Source organism: Geospiza fortis, unplaced genomic scaffold, assembly GCF_000277835.1.
Source record: "Geospiza fortis unplaced genomic scaffold, GeoFor_1.0 scaffold166, whole genome shotgun sequence".
NCBI classification, from domain to species: domain Eukaryota; kingdom Metazoa; phylum Chordata; class Aves; order Passeriformes; family Thraupidae; genus Geospiza; species Geospiza fortis.
Genome location: NW_005054310.1, coordinates 4,563,919 through 4,578,843, shown reverse-complemented (window position 1 = coordinate 4,578,843; position 14,925 = coordinate 4,563,919). Strand labels below are relative to the sequence as shown.

The following is a 14,925-nucleotide window of genomic DNA, read 5'->3' as shown; positions in this document are numbered from 1 at the left end:
CTAGCTTGACACACATATCTCCAGATGTAAGGGCTAATGATTTTTAAGGTGTTTTCATTTTGGGAAAAAAGAAGGTGCAACTCTAGGTACTGAATTGTGTAAAGGTGTTTTGCAAAATGAGAAACATTTTCTCATTGCTTCTCTATCTGTTATTCACTGTTAATGTACGAATGTTGCAAGTCCCAAAATTGTTACAGAAAAGTACAGCAGAAATTTTTTGCCTGGTTAGCAATTCTTGGGCATAGTTCAGATTAACTCAGAGGAATGAGCAGCCAACCTGTCACAATTAGCAGGTGCCATCTAAATATCTCTGGAAAACTTTCCATCTTTTTTTTTTTTTTGTGTGCACTAAGAATATAATTTTTGAGCAATGTGTGGTTTTAGGTTAAAGTGTATTATACAACCAGACAAGACAGAATTAAATGAATGTACAAATTCAGTCAAATGTGTGCAGTTCGATTTCAGAGAGTGCTTTATTTCTGTAGGATTTGTCCTTAGCTCAGTATTTTAGTACTACTACCAAATAATACATCAAATACATTTTTCTTTAAAGCCAAGCTTCATATACTAGCAGGTTTCTCACTGCACAGCAGATACCATCAGACTCTGCCATGCACTAACTTTGCAATCCTTCTAACTGTTCCCTTTAGACTTCACTTACAAACTGCTTTGCCACCACACTGCAACTGCTGCTGCTATGTTTCAAAATGGAACCACCCTCCTCTTCATATTCATAGCTAAAAGGTGAAGTTGAATTTTACAAGGGAAATAAACCTCTCAATTTAATATTTCTCATATTTTATCAAGGATTCTCATCAAAGCAGGATATATATTATAAAGTAGCTGGAAATTTGCTGGAATAGAGATTTTTAATCAGTTTTAGATGCCTCATTTACATTGGGTTCATAGAGTTGCACTACAGAAGATTATTAACTGAAAACTTGAATTCTTTACAGTCACTTAAGTTTTTCTTCTTGTGTTGGAATGAAAATGAAGGGCCATGTTGATTTTAGTTGGCTTATTTCTAATTTAGGATACTGGTTTCTTATGAACCAGCAGTAGGTAAAGCAAAGAAAGCAATCCCATTGACTTAACGATGGCTCTTGCCTGCTTTCTTTTACTGGCTTCTCCTGTATCTCAGCCTGCATATAACAGGGCACAGGTCCTGTCTGGATCCTCTAAATGAATGTTGTACTTCTAATATCATGGATGAGATATTCTCAACATTGCCCTAATTTTTCTCCTGCAAAATCAATGCTAAAACTCCCATTGGCCCTTATAATGCCAGAAATGTCAGTTCTGCTGATCTGATTATTGTTAGCATCAATGGGAGTATCATGAATTACAAAGGAAAAAGGACAAAGTAAAATGCTGTAATTATGTGGCCCATTCAGCATCGTTGGCTCCAGAGAGAATTAGGATTTATTTCCATGTGTGGTTCCAGTTTCACTCTTTCTGATTAGTACTTATAGCTTGCTGTTTAGACATAATGATTTAATTGTAGATGTTACATGTTGACTGGATATTTTCCAGTTGCTGCTGGTTTGTCAGCATTATATCACTGTTGTGTGTGAAAAAAGTTGAAATGCACCTTTTGGAAATTAAGGGCTTGAATTTCAGCTGGTATACAGTGATAGGATTCCACTGAGTTTCTTCCCTAGGATTTTATGTGTTCACTGAAATAGTGACCCAAAGAGAAGGCAAAACACAGCTGAAGTGAATTTTTGTATGATGGCTTTGAAGTATGTTGCACACCTTTTGGGCTTTTTTTAAGCTTCTTTTTACCTATTTGTGAGTTTGAACTAGAAGCTAGCTAAGAAGCTCCTGGTAGTAGACATTTTAAACAGGGTAACACAAAAGTTCATTCAAAGCTGCAGAAGGTGGGAATTATAATTGGATTAGTTGAACCTTGTGGTAGCCCCATGTGGACACTTGAAAAACTGAAGTTAAATGTTATTTCCTTTCTTTGATTTCTTTGATTTATGATTTTAATGTTTTTATTATTAAATTTCTGAGTTTAGTCTACTTCAGTTTTGAATGTAGTGTCCACACATCATTTCTAATGGTTAACTAATTCACTATAAAAATTAGCTTATTGATGAGAAATGACACTACCAACTGTTACTTAAACATTTGAAAAGAACATTTGAGCATCACTTTTAGAGAAATGCACTTCAAAATGAAATTTTGTTCCTCTTAAATGTGATGCCCTGATAATCTTTCTCTTAGCTATATTCTGAAATCACCACTGTGTGTCTTGCTCTCCAGTCTCTTTCATAATACTTGGGACATACTTGGACAGGCCACTGGCTTAGGAAACCACTGTTCTGTTTTCCTCAATGCTGCCTCCAGCTGCTTGTTCTCCTCCATTCATGGCCACTCAACACCACTTCATTTATTCCAGTGGAGGAGTTTGGAGTCCTCCTTGGTAAACTTGATCAAGGAAGGAAGGGTGTCCTTAGTGGGAAATGTTAGATTCACTCCTGTATAGGCCATTTTGGAGGTCTAGTCTGCAAAGCACCATCAGGAACAGGGGCATGGGTCCAAGGAACAGCAAAGATTGTGGGACCTGCTTAGTCTGGCTGTACTACTAAAGTATCATCAAACTGTGATGCTCAAGGCAGATACAGGAACGCATTTGATGCTGTGACTGTAACAGATGTGATAATTTTAATACTAGGTAAGGACTATCTACATAGTCAGGCCTGCTATCTGCAGGCATTACCTCATATTCCTTATGTGCTTGCTATTTCAATATGATTTTGATGCTGCCTTTTTGTTATTTTGAGTTGAAATGTTTTTTGAGTTAGTTAAATTCTTGGCTTTTGAGTAACTTTATTTTTCGTAGGAAGAACATTTTAATGCAGTTATAGATTAAAGTATGGAAAGAAAATCAACATTTTTGATCCTCTGGTGGAAGCTATGATGAAAATATATTCTATGACTCTAGTATATTCTGTATGTTGGCAGTTTCTTACTAGACTGCGTGAAAGCAGTTTTGGGCACTTCTAGTAAGAAGATGTAGTACTAGACTAGTATGACTAGAGTATGACTCTAGTATATTCTGTATGTTGGCTTACTTGTCCAGGAAAAACCTGTTTTCCAGTTTTTTTCTTAGCTGGCATTTGCAGTAGTGCTTTGACAACTGGTCTGATAACAGCTGTTCTTTCAGTTTGGAGGTACCTCTGCAGCTTGACTCACTGCTACAAATTAAATCTTGACACAAATAGAGTTAACCCCCAACTAATTTGCCTTACACAGTGTTGACCATGACCAGTAAGGTGAACTTACCTACTCCTTTGTTGCTTGGCTGACTGCCCAGCCGGGAGGGTGATCACTCCGCTTCCTTATGGCTGTTTCTTCAGGATTAGTCTCTTGTAAAGCTGAAAAATACTGCAAATGTAGTTGGCTATTTTAACTTTTCTATTCAGTAGTCTTCCTCTTTTATGGGAATCTTCAGAGTTTTGTAGCTTGCTGGAAGTCCTTTACCACTGGTTCTCACTCCCTCTTGTTTGTCGCTCACCTTTGCGGCCATGTGCACTACTCTGACCCTGGCCCAAGCTTTTTTATTTGAATGTTAGACAATGTTAAGATAATGTGTGATAGCAGATTTGATTTTAGCAGTGTAAAGGAAGGGAGGAAAAAGGATCATGTTATAGTCGGAGTCAGCATCTGTCAGATGGTGTCTGTTGGCTTAAGGTTAGGTATATAAATTTCTAGGAAAACAAACACATTGGATTTGATACCTGGAGCCTTAGAGACTGACTTCTACCTGAAGTAAATGTTTTTATTTGTAGTGTTAAATCTTCAGTGATATACAGCAGTCATGTATAAAACCACTGAACAAGAACATATTGTAGGCCAAAGGGAGGAGGATGTGTACTGAGGAGTAGAAATGAAATACAAAAAAGAGAGGTAGAGGCAGGTCTGCTTTACCTGAGCCTTGAGAAAGGAGAAAAATAGCGACAAGAATTGGAGATGAAAATAGTTTGCTACATTTCCCTCCCTCATATAGTGGAATTTTCCAGTTTTCTTTAGGAGAAAAATGAAGTTTCTCAATCTTTTTCAGATCTCAGCATCACTCATGTAAATCTGGAGCTGTTTCTTCAGCTGAGCAGTCAGCTTCATACAGATTAACTGAGAAAGGAATTTAGTCCTAGATCTGATAGTTTGGTTTCTGTTTATAGATGTAAAATCTCCCCTGAAAGTAAGGAACATGTTTGGAGACTTTATACTTGCTTAACGTTTTGGTATTAACTTTTTGGTATTTATCAGTCACTACCTTTTGTTAGCTGTGAGCATTATCATGTTTGGATAGTGGGGTAGTTCATTTATTTTGTAACCAAGAGGCTTTGTTGATAGGCAATATTGCAAAGAAATGAAAGACTTTTCTCTTTTAGATAATCTCCTTTTCTTAAAAATATCCAATACAGTAAAATGTCTGAAAGCTTAATCAGTACAGCATTACTGAAACCATCTTTCAAAATCTTTTAGCATTTTTCACTGTTCCTACTACTGTTCAATCTATCTTCTCCAGTTTACAAGAAATAATTTCCAAAGCATTGAGCCTTTTAATTCTTTTTTTGGGGGGGGATTAAGATTACCGTTTGATAACACATTATACTGTAGTCTAAATCTGTTGGGATTTTTGGAATGATCTTATGTTTTGGTTGTGCAATAAATGGACTTTGTTTTCATGGTATCATGGAGTCAGGATACTTAGTTGCTTATTTATTATTTATTTCCTTAATGTTAAGACTTGCTAAAACATGTTAGGAAACTGCATTGTCTGATTAAGTTTTTATTGATAGATCTGAATGGATTACATTCCGTTATTCTTTTTGGCAAAGAGTGGCTTCATGTTTTAAAGTGAAAATATTAGGAAGAATATTACAAGAGGATGCGTGCTGAAAATGTAAACCCAACTACTTACTTTTGGTTGTGTGTTTTTGATGAATTTTCATGTTTTGTGACAGTGCCCTAGGGTCCGTGAACTCTTCCTACTTTCTTTATGACAATGAAAAACTTTAGAGGCAGCATTACAGTGAAGGAGAATGGAAGAGTGTAGAAGAGCACTCTTGAGTCTTGAGTTGTTAAAGAGATTTGGCTGCCATCTTCTGTGCTCACATACACTGTAGGGCTATAGCTGACGGGGAGGTGGCTAATGCATATCTTCATGCTCCAGCATACTCCAGTCGATGGAACAGCTTTTGTCAGTGATAGACTTGCAAGTTTATGATGGGAAGCAGCCTTGCAGCCAGATGGTTTTGGGCATATGTGTTTATGAATAAGTGGCTTTAAGTCACTTTGCCTCCTTTGGAGCTGTGCTGAGCACAGCTTAGATTCAGACAGCTGTGTTTTCAGTGTCATCCTCCTTTTCTGTTCTGCAGCTTGCATCTCTGTTCTGTTTGCTTTGGTTTTCCTACTAAATGTACAGGCAAAGGGGTGGCTAATACTCCAGCCCTGGAAAATGACAGTGAATGAGAGCATGTATTCTGCCCCTCTGCAAGCTGCTTAAGACTTAGATATGAGTCCCTAAGAGGAAAAATGGATTCTATTCCTGCTTGTTCTATCCTTAGAATAGACAAGCAGGGTATGTATAGATCTTTGGCTCCTATTTTACTATTTCCTCATATGTATTTGATGCTGATATGTCTTTTCCTTTTTAAGCTGAATGCCTGTCAGTGGAAGAGGAAGTGAGGCTCATCATCTGGTAATGAAAGTTGAGGCAGGGTCAGAAGTTATCCAAAATACTTTTGGAGTCAGCAGCTGGGGTGGCGGTATAACTGCAGCAGAGCTGGGAGTGGTTGGGTCTGGCAGAGTTCTCAATATAAACGCTGTACACATTCCATAAAGATCCGTAAAAGCACGAGTGGCTTTGGGAGAGTAAGGTGGGGAACAGTAATGCACTGTGTCTTCTAATGCTAGAAGTAGGAAGCAGCAGATGAAACCAGCAGACAGGCAGGTATTTGGAACAGGTATCACACAATAGATCACTGAAGTGAGAAATGCTTTTTCATAAGGTGTTGCAAATGCTGATTTGTTCAGAAAACAATCAGCCGAATTCACAGAAGATAACTATTAAATGCAAGGGTACTAATCTGTTTAGGATTTCTGGTGCTGTGAAGTGCTGGGTGATGGAAGAGCAGTTGTGGGAGGTACCACTGTATGCTTTTCTAGTTTTATACTGTTTCCAGGTATTTGCTACTGGTTATTGTTGAAAAAAATATATATGAGGCTAGGAATAAAAGGATATTTGATGGGACCTGGTTCAGAAGCCTTTTGCCCTTGTGCCTTTGGAAAGCACACTCAGATTTGAGATTATAATGTGGGTTTACTGCTGAAAGCCTGTGTTGATACACACTGTCACTTAGGACTGCTTTTTGTGCATGTGTTTGATGACACTCCTAGTTTTATGTTGTGTTTATGCTCTTGATGCAACTTTCATGAAATAATGACAAAATTGATAATTAGGCTGTATGGTACAAGGATCTTACCAAGACATTGTGTTTCTTATTGTGTATTCTTATTTCATGGTAAAGGTTACGATTGCTTTTGTTTTTCTTTGTGAGCTAAACATGTTAGATTGGAGGATAATAAATTTTTAACTGAGTGACAAGCCACATTTGAACCTCCCAATCCATGTGTTGGGAGGAAAAAACCTGAACAAAACCAAACCCAAAAGAAAAGGCAGAATCATTTAATCTCTGCAGTCTTTCTGAACACAAAATGTAGAAGTCAAATATAATGTCTAATGGTAGAGTGGTAAACAGGATTATTGCCTGGATGAAGTCCTCAATTATTCCACCCATTTTCTTTTGCTCTGTAATGATTCTAACAGCATCTCTCGGAAGGACCAATACATGCAGCATTTTCTAGTATTGCTTTAAATGTGGATTGTATATCTGTTGTTATTTATTTACCTTGTCCCACTTCTGTTTATTCCTATTTTAGCTTTCTAATTTGCAATTCAGCTTCTTTAGCCTTGGAAGCTATTGAATGTTTCACTGTGCCTTAAATGATTCGGTATTTTTAGACAAAATGGAAGCACAGTGTGATATAGGGGCAGCCTGTATAATATTGTCTTTTTTCTGAGTTAGTCTCATGATATTGTTAAGACTCAGCACTGCATTTAAAGAGTCAGTGTTCTCATTTAGCCTTCTTAGTCTGTGATTAAATGGGAGTTGTTGTTTGTTTCACTATAAGTTGGCTGACAAAAGCTAAATCTGTCACAGGTGCTACAATTTGTGTATCAGAAAATTTGGTTTCCAGACCCTAATTATTCCCAAAATATCTTACTTCACACAAAGCACAGATAACACAGTCAGCAAATTTGTCCTAGTTTTATCATTGTGCAGTAAATTGGGGTTTGTCTTCTACCATTGTGTAAAGTGAAGATGGTAGAAATTCAATTGTAGGAGAACCAGTTGATGTACAACCTCTGATCTGTGTTTTTCGCTTAATTCTCCCAATCAAATGCTTGAAATGTATGTTACTTAAATAATCACTGCTGAATTTCACTTTTGTAACTGAATGAACTGTTGTCAAGGGACATGAGGTAGTGGGAAACAACAGTGTTGTCTCTCCAGAAGTCATTTTCAAAAGCAAGTACTTTATGCATGAAAGACCTAGACTCAAGCTGGTAGTATTCTTAAACTAATAATTTTGGAAGTTATTGTAATATGATGGAAGCTTATTGAGAATTATCTTTCTTGGTGTTATGGGAGAAGAATTGACCTTCAGCTGTTGAAACTGTGGCAGAATAAGTGAAAGCATTCAGTTTAGAACCTCCTCAGACTCTGAGTCACAGGTGGCTTGAAAACACACATGTAGGTTTCTGCGCACAAGCATGGAGTTGGATTCCTGTCATATGTCCTCCGCTGCTCCCTGTTGTGGAGAGCCTTTGTGATAACCTGTTGCAGCCCTAGTTGCCAGCATGATGTGTTTTGACACTGGGGGGTCAGGATCTCCCTAGATAAGAGTTTGGAGTTCAGATGGACTATTGCTCAGTTAAATCTTCTGTAATGAATCCAACTGTCATCCAAGTGCACAAATTTTTGACACTAGACAAAGCAGAATGACCTGCTAAAATAGCAGCTGGAACTGTGTTTCAGCAGCTTCTCCTTTCATTGCTGAAAATTACCTAGGAACCTTTCCCAAGATTAGACATGTATTCTAAATATATATATTAAAGATATTTAGCTTATAGAATGACTTACACATAAAAGGAAGAGCATTTAATGTTGTAAATGAAATTTTAGCAACAATTTTTGCATTGCAATGTAGCTTAAGAAACTGTTTATTTATTCCCTTAGGATAAACATATTGTATATTTCTAGATTTCTAACAACTGCAAACATTGATGTTATTTAACTCCTAATAGCAGTGATGCACAGCTCTAGATGTTTGACCTATGTATTTTAATACTGATTTTTATTTTTATTTTATTTCTGTAGGACTATTTAACCATTCACAAGTATGGCAATGCAGCCAGAAATGATCTCTGGAACACATTGTCAAAGGTAAAATGCGTTCATCTATTGCACTGAGGGAGAAATAGGAATTTGCTATGGTGTTTTTCTTGGTGAGATCAGGAGTGAATAGTGCATATTGAGATCTTCAAACCACAGAGCAAATATCAAAACTGATGCAAAGAAATTCCATTTGAGTTAACCTAGTGGCAAACTAGGCAACAATATTAAAAATATGAGTTCTGCAGCGTTTCTATTCTTTGTTATGTTAGAATATATGAAACACATGAAAGTGCTGAGCTTTGGCATTTCCATCACATGTGTCTGTGATTTTGTATGGAGTTAAGATTTTTGTGAAGGACAAAAATATTAAAGCTTCAAAGTATGATATAAACAGAGAACTATTTACTGTAATATTTGGCATGCTCTAGAGACTTATATATCCTGGTTTGGCTTGAGTTCTAGAACCTGGTCTGGTTCTCCACAATGGCTCATCATTTGTAAGATGGGCAAAGTGTCCCTGAATTTCTGCCCTATGGGACTAGTCTGAGCTAGTCTGAGTCTTCCCCAGAAATGGACTGAGTGGGGGGCGATGTGGAGTACAGTCAGAGAGTTTTGGCACAGGTACCAGTTCAAGCCATACAAAACATGACAATCTAGTTTTAACTATTGACACCAAAACTAGGATTTAGCTGGAGGTCAAGACATCTAGACAAGCAGGTATATACATGTAAACTAGGTGTCTGAGATCCTGTTATTGTCACGGAGTCTTCAGTTGCTGATTCACAGACTTCTAACAGCTTTTACCTTAATTTATCCTACCTGGCTTCCAGCTGCCACCTGAGAAGTACGTCTGTTGTAGATACAATGGTTTTGAAAGAACGCATTGAATATTTTAGGACATATCATTTGACACTAGTGAACAGGAACAACTGGAGTACCAGGAATCTAGTCATTATAGTTAGCAGAGCTTAGAGAGTAATTCAGTTGGCTAGCCACTACATGATTATTTTATAATAAGCCTGAACCACTGACTGTTGACTAGAGACTTGAGATAATTGTTCAAATACAGGCAGCTAGTGCCAGATTACATGCAGTAGGATGTTTAAGACATTCATGTGTGTCTAACCAGTTTAGCGTAAGATGTATGGGGAAATCTCTGCTCTTCTGGAGTGGCTGGTAAAGGTCAAATGTCATTATTCACCTACATGTGGGCAACTGAACCAAGTCCTATGTCTGTACTGACTGCTAATGACAGTTGAGACAAGTAACATACAGTCAGGCTTTTAAATCTGTGTCTTAATCTGTAGCTGAATGTCACCACAAGAAATCTTCCTTTCCTTCCTCTGTTAAAGCCTCTGGGACAGTTTTGGGCGATGGGAGGTCAGAGGGATGAATGTTGTCTTGAAAGAACAGCGGAATCTGCAGCTAATGAAGTGGAACAAAAATGAGACTGTATTCTGGTCCATAACCACTATAGCTATACTGTATGCTCATATCTACTGTTGCTGCTAATAATTCTGTTTGCCTCAGTTGTAAATGCATTTGTTGCCAGCCCCTTTGTTCCTAGGGCAGTGCAACTGCAGTTTGAGTTCTGAAGACATCTTCTGCTTGTATTCATCAGAGATTGCTCAGTCTGTGATCTTGGACTGTGCGACAGCTAGGAGCATGTCTGTCGCTGAAGAACAAATGATGCCTCTTTCTCCTCATATGCAGTCTCATCTCCCACGATGCTATAGTATCTCTTTGTGTTTCAGACGAAAATCCACTTGTAAAACAGCATTTTTATTGACATATGGAATCAAATATGAACACATTAATCCTCCATGTGTTCTAACAGGTGCAGTTTATGAAGCAGCAGGGGCTATCTTGGTATACATAGCCTCACTATGGATATAAGGGACAGTGTTTTCAAATAACTAGTCATTTTGATTTTCAGAACAGAGAAGCCCTGTATTTTTAGAAATTAAGGCCCTTCAAATATGCCTTATTATAAGTGCCTAGATAATTAACACAGTGTCTTTTTTAACCTTAGCTGGTTAAGAGTAGCTACCCCGTATTTCTGTGGCTCTTGTTAAAATCCTGTAAAGCAGGTTATTTCTTCTGTTTCCGCAGAAGTACTTGAATGATGTGAAAAACATGACTTTCTGACTGTCACTCTCCTCTCTGTTAAGATTACTCAACATTTACTTCTAAGATACACAGAGCCTTCAGTTCAGTTATGTAGTGTGTGTGTGTTGGGTGTAAGTGCATACATGTCTGTGTATCTGCATACATGTGTGATAGTTATTTTACCCTCCAAAAACAATTTTGATCCTGAGGACAAAAAAAAAAAAAGGTTTTACATATTGATACTGCTTCAGTGTATTGAAACTTTTCTTTTTTTTCCAAGGCTTTAAAAAGGGTTGGAAAATCTGTAAATATCCAAGAGGTAATGGATCAGTGGACACTACAGATGGGTTATCCTGTTATCACTATCTTGGGAAATGAAACTACAGACAACATTATAGTCATCTCCCAAGAGCGTTTTGTTTATGACAGTGATACTAAACCCAAGGATCCTGCCCGTGGGGACAACAGGTACTTGTATTTCTCAATTACTATCTTTCAAGATGCTGTAGTTGTTTAAGTAAGTACTTTATATGTGTAGTTTTATGCAAATGTTTTTTTAGAAATCTGAGCTTTGCTTGGGATCAATGGCGTGTGGTGATACTTTAATTTGAACTGTAGTAAAGTTGAGGCTAATTAAAAGAATTGGAAAAAAACCGCCCAATTGCATCCTGACAATTCTCTGTGGCAGTGTCTTGCATCACTCATCTATTTCCTCCCCTTTTCTTTTGATTTTGTCACATTCCATGAAGTAATTTGGAATGTGATTGGAAGGTCTGATAATTTTTAAGAAATTTTTTGGAGTGGACATCTCAACACTCATACACTGAGTAGGCAGATGTAAATATATGTCAGCTACAGACCTTGCTTGACTTGGAAAAGAGTCAGGAGCTGAACTGGACCTCTGTAGAAGGCAGGGGGTTCCAGCTCTTTAATTTTTGGAGGCAGCTGAGCTGGTCCTATAGGAGCTGTTACACTGTCTGAAATCAGCATCTCTGTCTCTACCCCTTTTCCATTTATTAGATTGTTTTGTTCCTTCTCCCATCTGGCTCTATATGCTTCCTTCATCCCAAAGACAAGCTAACTTTCCTGCCTGATCCTGGGGAATCCTCATTGTTTCGAGCAGTTTTGGCATCATATTTTAAGGCCAAGAATAGCTCTTGCTAGCTGATGCTAGAGAATTTCAAGATGGCCTTTGAAGTTTCTGTGTTGACCTGTTCATGCTCAGTGTGAAAGAGGGCACACTATTAACCCGGAATATTCTGTGTTAGTCCAGTAGATTTAAATTGTTGAAAAATAAAATTTAATACAAAATTTTGATTCACATATCTGGAGCTTGTAGAATATTCGTGTTGAGGAAGGCCTGAAATGATAGTAACATTTACTGGAAAGTGTTTAGAAGTTCATTATCTTTTTTTAGAACATAAATACTATGGAACTCAAACATGACACAGAGTAAATAGTTGTTTTTCTAGCTGTATTGAAACAACCTAACAGGGCATTAAGCATCTGTCTAAATTCTGGGCTGAAATTAGTTCCTTTGTGAAAAAGAGATTAAACAACTAAATGTGGACTCTTGGAAATGTTCATGGCTCACAGCTCTGCAGCAGGAGAGAAATTCTCCCTTCGTCTCTTGAAAATTTCTTTTGTGCAAGTTTATATATGTGTAATGTAATGTGAGTGGATTTTACTACTCAGAACAGCAATTATTTTTTTTTTATTTACTAAAACAGATATGTTAAGCTTTCTAAGTATTGTAGAGACTTTTAAAAATAGATTTTATAGGTATTCAATATTGATTGAAGTAACTGTTACTGTAATGTATGAGTAAAGACTACTGGGTGTGTAAATGATACCAGGGTGATATGGGGAGTTAACTCTGGCTGGATGCCACCACAGTGACTGATGGGGCTTGGCCTTGGCCAGCAGTGGGTCTGGGGAGTGTTAGCTTCTCACAGAACCGACCCCTGTAACACACCAAAACCTTGCCATGCAAACCCAATACAGGTGAGAATTAGACTTAGTTTTATTTTCATACATGACATTAATTTGTAATTCAAACTGTATGTTGTCATATGTGGAATGGCCAGGGCAATACCACCAGGGCAAATTCTGCTGGGTTTCTTAGGAGATTTTATTCACAGATTTTATTACAATTCTTGTTTCTAAACATTGGAAATAAGATTTAGTGCTAGAGAGAGCACAGGGAAAGACATCCATGGGAACCCTGCCAGGAATTTAGTATCCTAGCAGTCAATACAATGCATATATGTATCTCCTTTGGCAGGTCTCTTCCCCCTTTGGATTGTTTATTTTCTATGCTTCCATTTCCTTTTAAGCACAAACAGAAAAGAAACTCCTTGCTCAAGGAAAGCTTTACAGTTGGGTTGTTTGCTCCAGCAAGTTAGCAGACAGAGCTAATTTACCACTTCCCAGATGAAGTTATTTGAAAGTCATGTTCCATAAGTATAAATACCAAAGAACAGGAACCATATATATTTAGCAAAAGGGGAGACTTACCTCTGCCATTCACCTTTCAAAAATCATCCATCATCTTACACAAAAGTCCTATGGCTTAGTTATAAGTTGATGTCTGAGTGTTATAACACTGACCATGCAATTCGTTCATGCACTGCCCACAGGCACATGTGGCTGGGTATGCACAATGGCCATGTGTCAATAATGTCCTTTCATACCATCAAATTAACTAAAAAACAAGGTTGAGATACTGAGAATAAAGTTAATTTTTTAGTTGGTAGTGACCTAGATATTTTTCAGTTGTTTGGCTTTTTTATTTCTTTCTTTTTCCCACTGCTGAAGTGACTATTGCTTCAGTTATTGTGAAAGCAGTAGACAGGGAAAATCACATTAATGTGTGATCATTTGATAAGTTCAGATGCATTACTCTACCTTGGTTTTTAATGTTGAAAGGGCTGAACTTTGTTTGACATGACACAGTTTTTCTACAGATTCACCAAGGGGAGTGGTAGCACTGCTGTGCAGTGCAGTGTTCTGGCTCTTTCTGTGGATGGCTTTGGTCAGGAAAGTTGGCAAGGGTTTACTGATGTCTGCTGATGAGATATATATATATATATATATATATATATCTCATCAGCATGCAAGCTTTGTGGGTGTTACAGATCAGTGGCCTAATTCACAGTCTAATAAAGTTGGTGCTTACCTCCCCTGCATGACCCATGAATTTGGGCGTTGGACTCATGTCTCCCTGGGGAGCCATAACAGGCACTGTAAATAACGGAGAGCAAATGGTATTTATGCCACATCTGAGGCCGTGCTCTTGCAGGGCAGGCAACATTGGCTTCCTTAGGGTAGTTTATCTATGGATTAATCGTGATGATCATTCTAAACACCATAAGAAGTAGATCTGCACAAAACACAGAAAAATGTTCTGGTCCAGGCATTTTCAGGAGTTTATAATCTAAACAGACAACACAGTACACACTGGAGGGCTCCAGGGAAGACTCTTAAAGCATCCATCTACCCTGTAGTCTTTTGTTATCCAGAGGTGGGGCTGTAGTTTGGTATGGCACAGCAATAAATGTCAATTCAATTGCTTTCAAAATTATAGGAGCTTAAATTTTTGGTTCAGATGCTGTCTAGGCAAATTTAACTTTGCCTTACTGTAAAAAGAGTCACTTCAGAGTAGGTCTTTCAAATGTATCTACTGCATAAGAAATGTAAACAAAGAGGCAGCTGAATATTTTGGAACCATTCTGGTTTTATGAAGTGTCTGTGCTTTGCTTTATGCTGTGTATTTATGCAGCAATTAACTGTTAAAAATGAAATGTGAAGCTGCATATTTAATTTTTAACTCTGAAGTCATGTAGAGTAAGACAGAAGCAGCAAGCAGATTTTTCTATGTGATAAATGATAAAAGTGAAAATTGTTGATACCTTTGGCAGTAGTTGATGCCTAGTCCATTACTGTAAGTGTTTTTAATTCTTCTGCAGAAGAGAGTGATTACATGTTTTCCAATCTCCTGTATATTTGTGCTCCTTGTCATTATACCTGAAGAAAAATGTGTTTCAAGAGCCGTACATGTACAAACTATGATTTATTTCTGTGCATATAATTGACTGTATGGCTTGCTAAGCTCTAACATTTGAACTGAAATTATAGAAGGGACACAATTTTGCTTCTTTGTAAACTGAGCATAGATTTTACTTGACACTTATGCCTTCACATGATCCAAATTTCCTATTTTATGAAAAAACAAAACTTACAGTGACAGACACTGTTTCTAGAAACATCATTCCTTAGAAGGGCTGAAGTCACCAACTTTGATTTGAGTGCCAAAGCCTGTGGTTGGTATAATGTTTCAGTA

At 37.5% G+C, this 14,925-nt stretch overlaps 1 protein-coding gene across 1 annotated transcript in view; it reads left to right on the top strand.

Moving 5' to 3' along the window:
• Positions 1–14,925, top strand: part of TRHDE (thyrotropin releasing hormone degrading enzyme) — a 202,659-nt gene that overhangs the window by 115,328 nt on the left and 72,406 nt on the right. The window contains exons 8-9 of the mRNA XM_005419212.3: positions 8,457–8,522; positions 10,864–11,051. Coding sequence (XP_005419269.2) covers positions 8,457–8,522; positions 10,864–11,051 — 254 coding nt within the window. The remainder of the gene's footprint in view (positions 1–8,456; positions 8,523–10,863; positions 11,052–14,925) is intronic.